Source organism: Dipteris shenzhenensis, chromosome 7, assembly GCF_047967505.1.
Source record: "Dipteris shenzhenensis isolate YYH24624 ecotype China chromosome 7, Dip_SZ_1.0, whole genome shotgun sequence".
Classification (NCBI taxonomy): domain Eukaryota; kingdom Viridiplantae; phylum Streptophyta; class Polypodiopsida; order Gleicheniales; family Dipteridaceae; genus Dipteris; species Dipteris shenzhenensis.
In genome coordinates this window covers 14,795,763-14,813,416 of record NC_141602.1, presented here as the reverse complement: position 1 = coordinate 14,813,416, position 17,654 = coordinate 14,795,763, and the positions used below count along the sequence as shown (strand labels likewise).

The 17,654-nt window shown below is 45.4% G+C and overlaps 1 protein-coding gene across 1 annotated transcript in view; it reads left to right on the top strand.

Moving 5' to 3' along the window:
- LOC147899990 (tRNA (5-methylaminomethyl-2-thiouridylate)-methyltransferase) overlaps window positions 1-17,654 on the top strand; it is a 49,613-nt gene that overhangs the window by 14,470 nt on the left and 17,489 nt on the right. Inside the window, exons 4-7 of the mRNA XM_087376907.1 lie at window positions 1,979-2,057; window positions 2,176-2,303; window positions 2,475-2,558; window positions 2,714-2,797. Coding sequence (XP_087233033.1) covers window positions 1,979-2,057; window positions 2,176-2,303; window positions 2,475-2,558; window positions 2,714-2,797 — 375 coding nt within the window. The remainder of the gene's footprint in view (window positions 1-1,978; window positions 2,058-2,175; window positions 2,304-2,474; window positions 2,559-2,713; window positions 2,798-17,654) is intronic.

The window sequence follows — 17,654 nt, the reverse complement described above, 5'->3', positions numbered from 1 at the left end:
CCATTGGAGACTTCCGAGGTTGGCCCTAGAGTCGTCAAGACGACTAGCAGAGAGCGGGATAGACACATGGTATGCACACATATCCACTTGGTTTCCTAGGCATGGTATCCAGATGGACATGCTTCCCCCCTTTCAGTATAGCATGGATGCGCCCCTTGAGTCGATCTCGCGAGATGAGATCAACCGTATTATACGGTTAGACCTCCTCTAGCTTCATACATCCCAGACTTGGGGGGAGGACTAGGAGCGCCCCACGAAGACCCAATTTTATCACGACCGCTTCCTAAGATTATTCAGAGGAGGGATTCATCATCAGACCCCAGTATCTCGAGGACAGAGGAGTCTCCCATGCACTGAGGATTGCCATTGGTCAGATGCGGGTTTCGTCCCATTAGCTGAGGATCGAGGCAAGGAGAGCAACATGTATATACCCAGAGAGCAACGGGTCTGCACGATATGTACGCTGGGGGCGGTTGAGACAGAGGAGCATTTTCTTTGTGTTTGCCCATCGTACTACGAGATCCGGGGACGCTACCACTATCTGTACCGGGAGGGGAGTGGTTTTGGCCCTCTATCACGATTGATCCATTTCCATGACCAGGTTTGTATTGGGCTTTATCTGATGGAGATGAGTCGGCACATGGAGACACTTCTGGGACAGATCATAGAGTAGCAGGGGATGGCCAGACCACCATAGGATATAGAGGATAACCGGGCACAGCGACACGTCACAGACTTCTATACATTTGAGTCAGCCCCAAGACACAGTGGAGTGGAGGAGGAGCTAGCCAACATGAGAGCAGCCTGGATGAGCAGCCGGCACAGTACCACTGAGAGAGGGGCGCAAAGACCACATGCGCGACAGAAAGTCCCTAGAGTACACTCTATTGAGGTCCGACCTATCACAGCTTCAGCTCGACAGACACTGATATGAGACATCTTAACAGCCCACCAGAGAGCCATCACTGTACCAGGATTCGGTTTCTGATTCTGCTTTGAGTCCCAGTGCTGATACTGACTTGTTTTAGTTTGTTCTTGATACTGGATAGATTGTTTTGGCCCACTATGCAGTTGCAGTTTACTATTTCTATTGAGGATGATGACTTTGTTAGCATAGATCAGTACTCATCAAGGGTCCTAGCGTGCCCTTTGCTTCAGCCCACTGAGGCTTGTATGAGTTCACTTTTCTGTGTACTTTGTCCCATAGGCCAGCGAGGCCTCCCGTGGATGTTAATATATCTTTCTTTCTTTCTTTCTTTCTCTCTCTCTCTCTCTTGCTCGCTGGCTCGCTCCCCCTAGCTGTCCCCGCCCCATTCAAACCATTGTCCACATACCCACCCAGTCTTACACCGATATCCGGGTCCCCTGCCCTTCTCATTTTCTTCATTGTGCCCCTTCAACATGGCGCATGACCTTCTTTTCGAAGGTAGTACCCCTTTTGGCCTTCATTTTGGTTCTTCTTTTCACTGTGCATCTTGGCCTTGTATTGTCTAATGATTATGCTTTGTTTCCAGAGGAAGATTGCATTGAATCTTCTTGAGAGGTTGTGAATATTTCAGAAACGTTGCCGACTGGTAGTTGATGACGATATTAGCAGATGTACTTTGTAATCAGTTTTAAGTTCAATGCTGAGTTTGTATCTCATTATGCTAAGTATTGGGTCTACCAGATAAATTTTTAAAATCCTTGCAATTTTTGCTTGCTTATGCTATGGTATAAAGAAGTTCACTAGCATTGATAAAGGTATAGCAGATTGTTCTATACATGGCATTTACATGTGATCTCTACTTCACCTGCTGATGACGTGAGTAGGAATCCACCATTTTTATTTCACTCCATGAGGGAGTGGATCTGATTTTTTCATCAGCTTATTTCAAACTTGGAAGCTTGTGACTACACTACTGAAAGATATATTGTACATCTTCAAAATGCTAAAGCTTTTTGTTATCAATATTTTTTTGGCGGTTTGGTCAAGCAGGTTGCTTACATGATAGCAGAATATCAGGCTGGCCGAACCCCAAATCCTGATATCCTGTGCAACTCCAGGATCAAATTTGGTATGTCTCACTTCATTTTTTGAAGAAGGCTGAGAACTTGTAATACAGATCTGAAATATTGGAAACACATCCATATATATGATTTGTGGCTTCTGAACTTCACACACTTACTCTACAGGTGTATTTATTGAACATGTAAAGAATATGGGTTTTGATAGAGTTGCTTCAGGACATTATGCCAAAGTTATTCGCGTTACTACTGATTCAGAAGGCATGCGAGCTGTGTTGCAACTGTCCAAAGATGAGGTTAGCAGTCCAGTACTTTCAGCCTAAGCTTCAGGGTTGTCTCTCAGTTCATGATCAGGAGCAATTTTTTTTGAAGGGAAACCTTTAGATTGTATGAGTTTCCAGGAGAGAGTACCAAATTCTGATGTATACTTGTAAATCTTGACGGCGTTGTAATGGACATTTTGCTAGGTGAAAGATCAAACCTACTTTCTTTCTCATCTTTCACAGTCACAGTTATCGAAATTGATTTTCCCTCTCGGCTGTGTATCCAAGGTGAGACTTGCAGGATATAAAAGTCTGCATGGGTTCTTTTGTAGGTGTTTCCGTCTGCAGTTTTGGCTTTCCAAATTTCATGTCTTTTTCTTCTTTGGGTTCTATCTTTAGAGAACGTGCTCTAGAGGTCACGATTTAGTGATTCTGGCTATCAGGGAGAAGTGCGACAACTTGCTGACTGGATGGGACTTCCAAATAAGGAGAGGAAGGACTCACAGGGAATTTGTTTTCTTGGAAAGGTAGCTTTTACAAAAGACTCAATAATAGGATGATCTAAACTATGCTTTGTTTTTTGTTCTTTCTCAAGTAATGATACATTTCCAAAGTTCAAGGAGTATTGAATGATCTTATCAACCTAGCTGGAGTGGAGTACATTCAACATGTGGTGGCTGCTCTTCAAAGACTTTGTCTCATCCATAGTGGAGAGGGGAGGCAAACAAGGGGCTTGCAGGAATGCTGTTGGAGAAGCACTCTTTTTTTAAATGAAGCCCAAGCAAGGGTTAGAGACTGAGCAACTCAATGGAAAAGATAGATACTGAAACCGGCCTCTAGCAAACTAAGGGCAGTAATCCACAACTAACTTGTCATCCACATTCAGTACAACCATAAAAATCTCACTTTCAGGCAGTTCCTTTATTTAGAACCTTTGAGAAATAAACTTTAAAACACTGGAAGGGAGGCTAGAATGCCCCTGCTCATAAACCATTACGCAAGAGACACATATTGGCCCCAAATGCTTTGGCACCCCTTTCGGTATTTCTTTATTTCTCTGTCAATGGAATGTGCTCTTTCACAACAAGGGCTCTCCCTTGAGCTTGTCCTCACTGGTAATTCCAATGTCCAAGCCAATTCCTGGCTTTAGAAGGCATCCAATCCCAAGTACCACTAGTACCCGATTGCCTAGGCAAGGCTAAGGCATTCCAAAGTATCTGTGACCAAATGAAAGTTGACTAATGCATTCCACCAGGCATCCAGCTTGCAAAAGAGTGTTTGGGAGTCCCAAAATCAAGTGTCCAACCACTCAGGGCAACCAAGCAACAACACAAATCCCAAAATTCACAAGTGAGCTCAAGGTGAGATGAAAATCACAGAATTAACCTTCTAGTTCCAATTTCGGCACACCCTGTGTGTTTGGGTGTCTATTCACAGCCCAAACAATGAACAGACAAGAAGCTTCAAAAACAGACCAGCATCAATGGGGCAGCGTACCCGTGTTCAGAAACATCAAGAAAGAAGTCGAATTTGTTGCTCCAGCTATCCATGGAAGAGAGGCGACCTCTGAAGGTGCTCCTATCCTCTGTCCAGGCCCCCAGCTAACAATAGTAGCTCTAGAACCAGCCTGCAGCCAAGAGAGTCAAACCAAGTTCCAAGAGAGAGAGTCGCACCAGCTCCCTGGTAGATGACTCTCAGCTAGAACACCCCGGGAGGGCAGCAAATGATCTAAGCAAGGGGAAGCAGCAAGAAATCAGCAGCTATAGAGAGGGAGGAGCAAGATTTGGCATCCAAAATTATCACGGGCAGTAGCCAAAGCGTAGAAATGATCATGGGCAAGCACAAGGAGCGTGGAAATGATCACGAGCAGGAGAGGGGAGCTGTACAGCCATCCGTGAGCCTTGAAATGTGTAGAGAGGGTGTGGAAGATGGTCACGGGCAAGCCAAAAGAGCCGTACAGCCAAGGAGCAGACTTCGAATTGAGAGAGAGAGAGAGAGAGAGAGAGAGAGAGAGAGAGAGAGTTTTTTACTTCGTAGGAACAATCCCAAGGAGCCAAATTTGACTCATCCGAAGTCGACCACAAAGGATCGAACACAACACACACAACGACACAAACCAGAGCCTCAACCACCAAGACCCACGCGGGTTTTACTAAACTTGGTGGGGAAGGATGGCTTATACACGGAGAGAGAGAGAGAGAGAGAGAGAGAGAGAGATGTGCATGCAAACACATGCAATCAAATGGACTGCCACGTGCAAGTTGCCTTGCCACGTCATCAATACCTCTAACCCAGCAATTGGGCCTAGTAAATGTGCCTAACTAGGCCCCACTTTTAACATCAAATATTAGGGGCTTTTAGGAAGTTAGCACTTCTTCTAGGCCAGTCCCCCAAGGCCAAAGTATCCAGGGGTTTATTTGCATACAAAAATCACGTCCCCGTGACATATACAATAGCTACAAAAGAAGAAATTCAAAAAGTGATCCAAGAACGTATTTCCTCTTCCACACCTCAATTGATGTCCATTTTGAATGAGCTAGTGATATGTAGGTTACACAGATCCAAGGAAAAGTGGTGGATGCAGGTTGAGGAATGGCATTGCGGTAAAGGTCTCACTAGGGCCCTTTGCTGAGTTGTAAGAAATCCTAGATTTACTATATTTAGAACTGTGCTAAGGAACAGAAAAGAGAGTGAGATAGCAGAGAACAAGGAATAATTGTATTGCTTGAATATCTGTAGGGTGGATGTGATTGTGTCATCCATACAATTTGGCCTCTCTTATAAAGAGAGTGAAGAGTCACACATGAAAAGGTGTGTACTCCAAAGGGTATGTGCATGAAGAGGTGTGTACCCCTTGTGAAGGGTGTGACCCTTGATGAGAGGGTACATTACAATAAGAATGTCTCTTCATTAGAATGTCTCTTGTGAAGGGTTACGCCTCATTAGGAAGTGTCCCGTCGAAAGGGCAAGTGTCCCGTCGAAAAGGTCATACCCTTCCACAAGTGTCCATTCATTAAACCATCCATAAGTCTAGAAAGAGAAAGGAATACGTCACAGATCGTGACATCCCCTCCCACTCAAAAAAAGGTGGAGATAATGAACTGATGTAGAAAATATCATGGTAGATTCTGAAAATACTGCTGTAAAAGATCAGGGTACTGCTGTAAGTCTTCATCAGACTGCCAAGTAGCGTCGGGGTCGTCCAGATCTCGCCAAAGAACAAGGAATTCCGTGATAAGTCGATGTCGAGTCTCTCGCTGTCGATGGTCCAGAATACACTCAGGACTAAGGAGAACATAATCGTCTTCTATTTCTGGGACATAATCACCTGCAGGAGGAACTGCTTCATCGCCTGGAATGTACGTCTTTAGCCAAGAAATATGAAATGTTGGATGGATTTTACCCCATGATGGTGGTAATTCCAATTTGTAACTTAAAGGTGAATTTTTCTTGATGATCCGGAAAGGTCCATAGTATCCTGGTCGCAACTTAGGAAACACAGACTTAACCGTCTTATAGCGATGTGGGGCTACAAATAATAGCACCATGTCACCAGTGTTAAATTCCAGGTGACGTCTATGTTTGTTGGCAGACCGTTGATACCGCTCTTGCGCTTTTCGCATATGATCCCTGACTTGCAGTAGAATGTCTTGCATTTCTTGAACCAGTTGATCAGCTAGGGCCACTCGATGTTGAAGTACAAAATTTGTTGGTACAATTGGAGTGTGTCCATAAGCTGCTTGGAATGGAGTCATGCTGATGGCACTATGGAAAGAGTTATTATAAGCAAACTCAAGGAGTGGTAGATACTCTTCCCAAGCTGCTAGGCGTGACTGAACATAATGTCGAAGCATTTCTTCCAGAACTTGGTTGACTCTTTCAGTTTGGCCATCGGATTCTGGGTGGTAAGCTGAACTAAACAGTAGAGTTGTACCCAAAGATTCGAACAGTGAAATCCAAAAGTGACTGGTAAACTTAGGATCTCTGTCGGATATGATATTCTTGGGTAATCCATGGTGTCGGAAAATGTGTTGTATAAAGAGTTTGGCTATGTCCGGGGCCTGTGCACTGCTTTTGCAAGCAACAAAGTGTGCCATTTTGGACAAGCGATCAACAATTACCATAATCTGAGTATTACCTCGGGAAGATCGTGGTAGTGTTGTAATGAAATCCATGGAAATACTTTCCCACCTTTCAGTTGGAACTGGAAGACGCTGAAGAAGTCCTGTTGGAAGTCGTCGACTTGCTTTCATTTGTTGACAAGATAAGCAAGATGTAACCATGTTGATGACATCTCTTTTCATCTGAGGCCAGTAGTATGTTGCACTGAGTAACCGATAAGTCTTATTGATGCCTGGATGGACAGCATAAGGAACTACATGATGCTCTTTTAACAAAAGACGTCGAACATCCTTGTCATGTGGTACACAGACGCGATCTTGATAATACAGAAGGTCGTCCGTATAAGAATAGGATGAGAAAATCTTCTGTTCGGAAGTCGAAGGTTGATCTTTTGAAAGAACCTGTACTGCTGTGCCGAAGTCTTTATCATTGAAATACTTTCCTTTGAATGAATTCGGAACATCCACAGATAATGTAGAGATTACCATGGCTGATGCTAGAGGTAACCTGCTGAGAGCATCTGCAACTACATTGCGTAGTCCGGGTATGTACTCAATGGTCATGTGAAAGTTGGCCAGAAACTCAACCCAGCGTGCTTGTCGAGCGTTCATGACTGGCTGAGTAAAGATGTACTTTAAAGAGTGATGGTCTGTTTTGACCACAGAGTCGGCACCCATGAGATAATGTTTCCAAGAGCGCTAAGCATGTACAACAGCAAGAAACTCCTTATCATAAACCGGATATCGGGTTTGGATATCAGAATGTTTATGGCTGTCAAAAGCAATAACTCTGCCTTCTTGCATCAAGACTGCTCCTGTAGCGATGTCGGAAGCGTCGGTCATGACCTCAAATGGAAGATTTGGGTCAGCAATAGCCATAACTGGTGTGGTAGTGAGTGCTTGCTTGAGTTGTTGGAAACTATACTCTGTTTCGGGAAGCCATTGAAAAATTGCTGTGCTTTTCAATAATTCGGACATAGGAGCTGCGATTTCGGAAAACTAATAGACCTTTGTATGGTAGAAGTTTGCCAATCCGAGAAAAGAGCGGACATCATGAACATTCTTAGGAGTAGGCCAGTTTCGGATTACCTCGACCTTCTTGGGATCCACAGAGATACCTTGAGCTGAAATAACATGTCCCAAATATTCAAGTTGGGTCTTGAAGAACTCACTCTTCTCAATGTTGATGTAGAGAGAATTTGCGCGGAGAACTTCAAAAACTTGGTGAAGATGTTGTTTGTGCTCATGTAGGGATCTGCTGAAAACGAGGATGTCATCGAGGTAAACGATGACAAACTTATCGAGGAAAGGCCTGAAGATGTCGTTCATTAATGTCATGAATGTGGCCGGGGCATTGTTTAACCCAAAAGGCATGACCAAACATTCATAGTGTCCATACTTTGTTCGAAAAGCTGTTTTGTATTCATCACCTTCTCGTATGCGTATTTGATGATAACTTGAACGAAGATCAATCTTGGAGAAGTGTGTTGCATGTAGAAGTTGATCGAAGAGGTCATCAATGCGAGGCAATGGATACTTGTTTTTGATAGTGAGCTTCTTGAGGGCTCGGTAGTCGATGCAGAGGCACATAGACTTGTTCTTTTTTTCCACAAGTAGTACAGGAGATCCGAAAGGGCTGCGACTGGGCCGAATGTGACCTTTGTCGAGTAGCTCGGTGACCTGTCTTTGGATTTCTTCATTTTGAGTGTGAGAAACCCGATAAGGAGGTTTCGACGGTGGATTACTGCCGGGAATAAGCTCGATTGGGTGATCCACTGGTCGTCGAGGTGGTAACTGCTTTGGCAATTCCTGTGGAAAAATATCCAGGTAAGGGTGGAAAAAAGGTTGGTTGAGGTACTCAGGAGGATCCTTTGTTGGTGTCTCCTCTACTGCCGTAACCAATAGAAGTGAAGTCTGTGCTTGGCGTTTACGAACCCACTTCTTTACTTGTAGCGCAGAGGCAACTGGGGCTGAAGGAGAATCCCTAGAACCAGTTAGCTCAATAAGTTTTCCCTGGTGGACAAACTGGATAGTATGGCTACGAAAACTGATTGATGGATCATAGTCGTAGAGCCATTGTTGTCCGAGTATGACATCGTACCGAGAAAGAGGCATAATGTCGAAGTTTAACTTGTCCATATAATGTTGGATGCGAAAAGACAAGTTTTTAATCCTGGTATTGCACAAGAAAGTTGTTCCATTTGCGAGTTCAATCTGATAGTCCATGAGACTAGGACTGGTGGTCAACCGAAGTTTATCGACCACAGAACTGGCTAGGAAATTATGAGAACAGCCATTGTCGATGAGGATGGTGACCGTTGTTCCACGAATCGATCCTTGAACACAAAGTACTTGAGTGGCCAGGGAAGGTTCGGGGTTGCTGGCAAGGCTCAGGTGGATGGTATTCGCCATTCGAACAGCTTTGCCTTTCTTGTCTTGTGCTGAGGTAGCATCTTCTTTTTGGGAAGTGCTAGGTTCCATATTAGAATTTTGCTTTGGTCGCTTGGGACAATCGAACCATCTATGGTCGCCGGTACAGATGGTACAAAGTCCTTTTGAGCTGGAGTTGTTCTTCTTGTCAGTGGCCGCACCTTTATGTTGGGGATGTCGGTAATGACTTTGTGAAGAAGAAGAAACACGATCCTTGGGGGAATGCTTCTGTTGGAATCCAGCAAATGATTTCTGAGGCTTCTGGGGATCTTGAGACTGTCGCTGACCTTGATTACCGAAGTTTTTTCGAAACCTGGTGTTATCTTGAGGGCGAGCACCTTTGGCCATAGGAGAGTTCTGTGTGCGATTAGCACTCTGCTTCCCTGTGTTTAGGAAATCTGTAATGCGCTCTGCGTAAGCAATAGCGCCATCTGTGGTGGTAATATTTGCTTTAAGAACATCAATGCGTAACGAGGGATTTAGGCCTGAGATGAAAGCATGAAGGCGATCATCCTCAGTTAAACCATCAATCTCCAGCACCAATGTGGTGAACTGAGAGATATAGGAAGACAGGGAACCCGTTTGCTCTAACTGTCGAAGTTTTGATCGTGCTTGGAAGTCCGCATTGGCAGGTACAAACTGCTTACGGAGCACGTGTTCAAAGCGTTCCCAAGTTAACACACTTTTTCCGTCCTTTAAGCGTCTTTGCCACCATAGAAATGCTGTATCCTTCAGGAGGGAGGCTGCCAAGGCGATCTTTTTGCCTTCCGTGAGGTCAACAGTGTCAAAATACATGCGCATTTTAGCGAGCCATTGGTCAACTGTTCGGCGATTACGTTGACCATTGTAGGCTTCCGGAAGTTTGACGTTAAGTCGTTTAGTTTTGGAAGCTTGAAGTAATCGGTAGAGAGTACGCAGTTCAGTGTTTTCTACCTCTGGTGGGAAAGAGTCCGCATCGTCGTCGGGTTGCGTCACGTCGTCCTCTGTATGTGCTAGACTTCAAGAATCTTGGAGTTGTTGAACTTTTTGAACCAGGTCGGAGATGCTGTCCTGAAGCTGAGATATTTGAAGTTGCAATAGAGATTCACTTTGGATGTTGCCTTCAGGGGTCTTTTTGGGACTTGATTCTTTAATCTCTGGAGAGGCTTCACGCGAGCGGTGCGACATGTCGGAAATCCCTGTGAGAAAAGCGCGAACTTGCGCTCTAGTTTGTACCATTCCTGAAAGAGGATTCGGGCTGCTCCCTGAGGTTGCTCATATTGGAGGGGGCAGGCGAGGCAGGATGGAACCACCCGTGGAAATCTGGTAAGGGAGGTCCTGTCGGAGGTAACACTGGAGATTCTGAAAATGGTGTTACTGCTCGTGATAGGACAGGGGTAGGTAGCAGAGTCCACGGATCTGAAAAAGGGTAAGGAGCTGCTGTCGGAAGAGGAGGATATCCAGGAGAGGGAGTGCCTTCAGAATGTAAATACTGTGACTTGGAGAAGGTACAACCTGTAGAGGAGGATATCTGGGAGCTGAAGGAGGTGGAGAGTACCCTGGAGATGCCGAAGGTGAAGGGTAAAATTCTCTCCAAAAATGAACAGCAAACTCCTGAGGAATATCGTGTTCCGGATATCTTCGTGTCTCGTGGAACACAACCTGTACTGTGCTGAGGAAATAAAGTAACTGAGGTGCCTCACGCAGAAGGTAGAGGATGTTATCCAAGTCACTCGGAGGGCACGTGACACAGAAGACCCAACATGCAAAGGCTCCAAAATGGGCTGGCTGTGCAATTTGAACACGATATTGTATAGTAGCAGATGCCTGAGGTGTCCTTGAAAGGCCGGGTGAATTACCAGGGGTTTCCATGCTTTAATGTGGATTCTTTCATTTGCTGTAATTTGTTAAAGAGAATCCTTAAAAAGCAGATTGGAAAGACCCCACCTGGCAATACTTTAATCTGCCAAGTGATTGCGTAGAAGAAGGCTGCAAATCGTTGTCCGGAGGTCCATGTTGCAGTGTTTTGCGAGGAGTGCTCGAGGCTTGTCTGGTCCGGGCTGGCAACGGGCTGTCTTCATCGCGAGAATAGTTGCAACTGGTGCTGAAATGGCAGGGTAAAAATGGCGAAACAAGGAGAGGGCAGCAGGCTGTCACTGGCGAGGCTTAGAGCATTGCCCAGGGCTGGACTGCGCAGGAAAAAGGCAGGAGCGGGGCTTGGCTGGCAAGAACTGCGCAGGAAAGAGGGGGGGCTGGCGAGGCCAAGGATATCGCAGGGGGGGGGCTGGCGAGGCCAATCAAATGCGCAGGGGCTGGTCGTGCAGTACGGCGCAGGGCTGCGGGCAGTACGGCACAGGCTGGTGCAGGGGTGCGCAGGAAGGTCCGTACTGTGCAGGGCTGGTGCCAGGAATTCCGTATGGTGCAGGCTGGCTGTCCGTACGGCTGTACAGCAGTCTTGCGCAGGCGGTACGGCAGGGCAGCGAAAATACATACAGATTGTACGGAATAACTGCGCAGGGGGGGGTACGGAAAAGATGGCGCAGGGCTGTACGGCTGGCTGCGCAGAGATTTGCTCGAGATCCGTACGGTGCAATGAAGAGGTTCGCCTCTTTTCGTTGGGGGCTGCCCAATGGGTTAATTGCCCAAAAATTAATTTGGGGGTTTAGTTTAACCCTAGGGTAGCTTGGGTAAACCTAGGGGTAGGGGATGGGTTTAATTTTTGTTCCTTTTTACCCCTCTAGGTACCCTTTTGTAGGTACTTGGGGCCTAGGAGGTGTGCCTATTCGAAGGGGTGTGACCCTTGGAATAGGTGCACCTGTTCATGAGGGGATATGTCCCTATTGTTAAAAGGGATGCGACCCTGCATGAATAGGTATGTCCCTTTGCCCACGATGGGGTATGTCCCATGAGTGAGGAGTCGAGACTCGTCACCAAAAGGTGTGTCCCATGGTGGAAAAGGTGCGTCCCTTGGTTTTGGGACAGCCCAAGCACCTGAAAGGACACGATTTTGGTCGTGTCCATTCACATCAACTTGTAATGTGAGGGAGATGGAGAGGCCAGGATGACTTTAGGCCGGGTAGGCGTTTAAAAATTTTACGCTCATCCTCTCCATCTCTTCCATGCACAATGTGCACGGATGTCCTTCTAGCGGCAAAAATGTATCAGATCAGCGCTAGAAGGTGGGGGGCATTTCCTACAGGCAGGAGCGAATTTTGCTCTGATACCACTGTAAGAAATCCTAGATTTACTATATTTAGAACTGTGCTAAGGAACAGAAAAGAGACTGAGATAGGAGAGAACAAGGAATAATTGTATTGCTTGAATATCTGTAGGGTGGATGTGATTGTGTCATCCATACAATTTGGCCTCTCTTATATAGAGAGTGAAGAGTCACACATGAAAAGGTGTGTACTCCAAAGGGTATGTGCATGAAGAGGTGTGTACCCCTTGTGAAGGGTGTGACCCTTGATGAGAGGGTACATTACAATAAGAATGTCTCTTCATTAGAATGTCTCTTGTGAAGGGTTATGCCTCATTAGGAAGTGTCCCGTCGAAAGGGCAAGTGTCCCGTCGAAAAGGTCATACCCTTCCACAAGTGTCCATTCATTAAACCATCCATAAGTCTAGAAAGAGAAAGGAATACGTCACAGATCGTGACATGAGTGCTATACTAAAATAGACTAAACTCAAAAGTACAAAAAGTCAGTTCAAAGTCAGAAAACTAGGGACTAATAACTGGACTCAATCTCAAAGTCGGAGTCAGAAGATATAGCCAGCTGCCATAGTGGCTCTTCTGTGAGCTTTGAAAATATCTTGTATTTGTGTCAGTTTCTCCACCGAGTAGAGTTGTTGAAACCGGCCTCTAATCACTCAGAGGGCAGTGGAACTAAACCTATAATTACTTCAGCACTTATTTATAGCTCACAAAGCATACATCACAACCATTAACCATTGCATGATCACCATTTGGCATTTACCCATTTGTTTACAAACAAAACCACTGAAATAGGTACGAAGGCTAGAATGCCCCTGCTCAACAAACATAGACAAGTGCACTCGATTGGCCCCAAACACCGTGGCGCCCCTTTCGGTATTTCTTTATATTTCACAGTGAAATGATTACAAGTTGCATTTGGGAGACCTTCCCTGCAACTAAGCAGCAGCCCCAATTCACTGAGCCTTCGCAAGGCTTTCAAGCATAGAACACCATCACATAAGTGCACTTAACCCATAGGCTTAGTCCAAAGGCATTCTCTTTTCTGAGTGTAATTCCATTGGCTGTCCATATGCAATCACATTGCACCCTAGCTGCACTCTCTTTGAGTGGTTTCCAGATGGCATTCACAAAGCTTTTCAAAGCTCCAAAATAAAATCAGCAAAGTATCCAACCAAAGAATGACTCATGTAGCACTGCCTGGGCACGTGTGAACCAAGAAAGAGGCGGCACACGAGGCCAACCAAGAGCTTATGGCAAAAAGAAATTGCAGCAGTAAAATCACAACTCACCAAGCCCTAAAAACTCGAACCAAGTCCTTAAATCGCCAAGAGGACATAGTAGCCAATGCCCAATTGCATTCTCAGCCAAAGAGGAGTGCAAAGGCATGAAGAAAGAGCATTTACAAGAGCCGACCAGCAAGAATTCCACTAAAAAATGCGAAAAGAAGCACTTCTGTCGCGAAGAAGTGGGAGTTCTTGGGCTCAAAAGAAGCGTGCTTCAGAGAGGAATGCATTGAGAAGGTTTTGGAGAAGTTTCATCATCGGAAAGTCCTCCAAAATTGAGAAAAACTAGTCAACTAGCGCGTGGGACCACTCGAAATTCAATAGAAAGCTGTAGCTTTGCAAGAGAAGAGGCCTAGGAGGCTGTAGAAGCAAAAAGGTCCAAAAAAAGCCACTTTCGCAAATTCGACCAGCAAAAGAAGTGCTCACCCGTTCTACCAAACGCATGGAGGGAAAAGCATATCATTGCGAAGGGGAGGCCGAGGGGAAGCCATCGGGCCAAACGGAAGTCGAGGAAACCAAACGGGAGTCGAGGAAACCAAACGGGTGAGGAGTTATGAAGAAAATTGAAATTCAGCTGAAGGAGGCTGAAAAACCAGTCCAAAATCTCAACAAAGGGAGAAGATGATAGAGAAAACCACACATGTGAAGTTTAGAAGGCCCAGGAAGGTCTAGGAATGGCAAAGGAGCATGTAGAAGGCACTAGAGCCACTTGGAACTCTAGGGGGGCCACTGAAGGTACATGGTTCTCTAGGTGGTCCATTAAAAATGCCACGTCATCATTTCCCAACAACCACTCTTTTAATTCCTTGGAATGCCTTTGGGCCTAGGGATTAATTACGCTTATGTGCTAGGCATCATGTTGTGTTTAATTACACATTATTAAGCCCACGCTTGGACTTTTAAAACCAAAGTTGTCATAGTCTTGTAGTACATTAAAGTACTTAGAATTTCACGCCCCGTGACATACCTCTCTCTTGAAACATCAAACCACAGTTTGCTGTCCCAAAACACAAGAGCGAGCATGAAATATACTATGAAAGAGTGTACAAGAAAGCCGCAGCGATAGCATAGATAGACAGTGAAAATATGGCTAGGAGAGGCATGCATCCATCCATATATACTGCTCAAAATCTATGTGATCCTCGGCGATCAAGAGTCAAGATGCATCAATATCATGAAGTCTCACAGCAGAAATACTGTCAGCTTAGTATCTCGGATGAAACATACAGTGTCATCAAGCGACCTCATGAAATCATGGTGAGCCTGTCTGTATTAAGGGAGTGGAGGTGTTATCCCCCTCTCGAACACCAGGTAATGCTCCAAACGCTCGCTCTGTTGAACTACCTGTAGGAGCCCGGACCGCAGTCGGCTCTAACTGGAAAGCATCAAGGTAAAGCTGCAATATCCCAGGTGAATCTGCCAATTTACCTTCCTCCATCCATTTCGCTTCGAGTGATGGGTAATTTTGAAATTTTACCAAGTAGCGACCGATAACTTTACCCTTGAGCTTTCTATCTCTGTGTGCCAGAATCTGCTCTGGGACCAGAAGTTCATCGTGTTCTTCCACTTCAGGCTGTACCTCATTAGGTAGATCCTCGGGAACATCTCTATGATATTGCTTTAACAAGCTCACATGAAAGGTATTATGTATCTTCTTATGCAGAGGCAACTTCAGCCCGTAAGCTACCTCGTTTATCTTTTCAGAAACTTGGAAAGGACCATAGTAACGCATGTTCAGCTTTGTCTACAACCTTTCCTTGCCTTTCTTATTTTTCAGCCTTGCCTTCTGAAAACGCAGCAAAACCCAATCACCTTCTGTGAATACCAATTCCCTGCGGTGCTTATCTGCTGCTCTTTTCTGTTTGTCCTGACTTCTTTGCAAGGCATATTTGATCTTCTTGTAAGCCTCTTCAAGGTTTTCCACAAAACGATCAGCTTCGAAGATTTTCTCTTTTGTATGCAAAATGGGAGGTATCTTCCTGGCACCTTCCACTATTTCAAAAGGTGCTTTACCTGTGGATGTGTGCACCGTATTATTGTAAGCATATTCCAGCAAAGGCAAATAATGCTCCCATTTGCTTTTGTGGTCTGAGACATAGCATTTAAACATATCCAGGATGGTAGAGTTTTCTTGCTCCGATTGTTTATCAGACTGAGGGTGAAAAGATGACGGAAAATTCAGCGTAGTGCCCATATTTTCAAACAGCCCTCTCCAAAAGAGGCTGGTCATCCTCGGATCTCTATCACTGATTATGGATTCAGGCATCCCATGATACTTGACCATAGTAATCCATGTCTTGATCACCCTCTGAAAGCCTGGGTTCCACTAAATCAGCTATGAATAGATCATGGCAAAGGAAGCGTTGAAGTTGAAGTTGAAGGAGAGAACATGCTAGAAAAGAAGAAGCAACCGTGGGGTCCAAGAATAGGAGCGAGTAGTGAACGAAGGACTGCCACGGGAGTGAGCAAAGGAGAGAAATTGGCGAGGCTAGGTGGAGAAAAAAGGGTGGCAGTTCCAAACTGAAGATCTGTAGCAGTCCGCCCTGGCTGACGAGATCCAAGAGGCAAGGCGTGGAGAGGAGTATTTGGCGCGTTGTTTCTCGGGCTGGTGAAGAAAACGGATCCGCCAAGTTATAGACTCGAGGAGCCCTGGCTTTTAGAAAGCCTAGCTTTCTAGAAAAGCCCGTCCTCCTAACTTGGAAGGACTTGTGCCTTTTTTAGCTACCAAGCCACAAATACTGCTGAGCCCCAATCGCGAACTACCCAGCTCTCTTGCGCACCTCTCCTAGCTCTCCTTCCTCAACGCCAACTCTATTACACGAAGCCAGTCAGGTGCCATAGCCTTGTGCTCCTCCTATTGCAGCCCTCCTCGCCCCTATCCTCCCGCCATGAGATCCTCTCCTCTCCTCTTTCTCTCCTTATACCCTCAGCGACTCTTCCTAACAACGAACTCACCTGGGCTCTCTCTCGCCTCCCTTCTATCCCAATCCAGACAATCAACAACCCTAACTGACGAATCAACAAGCCCTTGCAGGGTATCACCAACAATTTCGAGTTTGAACCATACCTGGAGGAAATCATGTCCAGTCTTTCTCACAATAGAGATTCATACCCCTGGAGTTGGCTCTGATACCAACTGACACGACCCCAGCACTCTTGAAACCTCTGACCTGCAAGCAAACACAAGGACACACCAAACATGAGGAATATGAGCAAGCCGCTCACCACCCAACCATGACACCTACGGGATATGATCCCGAATCAGGAGATGTCCCCTCCGAGCCACGAGGTGAGCTACTAGCACGAACTCCCAACCAAATCTTGACTAGCTGAATTTAGTTGACAACGCCTCCAAGAAGAATTCGACTCAGACAAAGAATGGTAGAGCCCATTTCCTCCGCACCCTTAAGCTCAAGAAAGAAGGACGTTGTTTTATTTGCGAGGAGCAAGGTCACACACGGAACTATTGTCCTAAGCGCAAGAACCAGATGCAAGCGCCAGGACCAAAGCTCCATGCAAGCCAAGGAACCAAAGCTAAGGGAGCTAACCAAGCATTGATGACAAGTATTTCTATAAATGTCATGACTCATACCTGCCCATTTTCTTATAATTGCACTTTTAATAATTCATTATTTAGCTCCCATGACCTTTTCCGAGCTTATGGAGAAGTAAGGGACCAAAGAGTTCACATTCTCTTTTACCCGGGCAGCTCTCACACTTTTGTAAACCACAAACTTGTGTAGAGGATGGGGCTGTCCATGACACCTAGCGATCACACCTACGAGGTGCAGCTTCCAGCTGGGAAGCAGTTTTGGGATCGTAAGGTCGATGAACTTTCTATCCGGATTCAAGACTACACAGCTACTCTTACGTGCTATGGCATGTACGTGTAACATGTGGAATCAGAATAGAGTGGTTTAAAACCCACGATATTTGGATTTGATGGAAAGACCATATACTCTCTTTTTTGGACAAGGACACCCAATTTTGTATTCATTGTGATGATATTTCCTCTTCTTAGGGACCTATTTTATTTGCAATGCAGCTTCGGAATATATTAAACACTTCTTATTATGATGTGTATCAGTGTGTTTTGATTCTGCTTTCCTCATTTGTTGTCTCAGTTAATAACAAAATTGATTTAAGCGTGTTTGAATACCGAGAATTGAGAAAGTTGTTAGATGATTTCACTGATCGGAAGGTTTACCTCCAGAATGGGCAGTAGATCATCGCATAGATTTAGTACCTGGGACTCAACCTATTAGTATTCCACCTTATAGGATGAGCCAACTCGAGGAGGACGAGTTAGCTTCGTAGCTTCAAGACTATCTAAACATGGGTTATATTCGCCCAA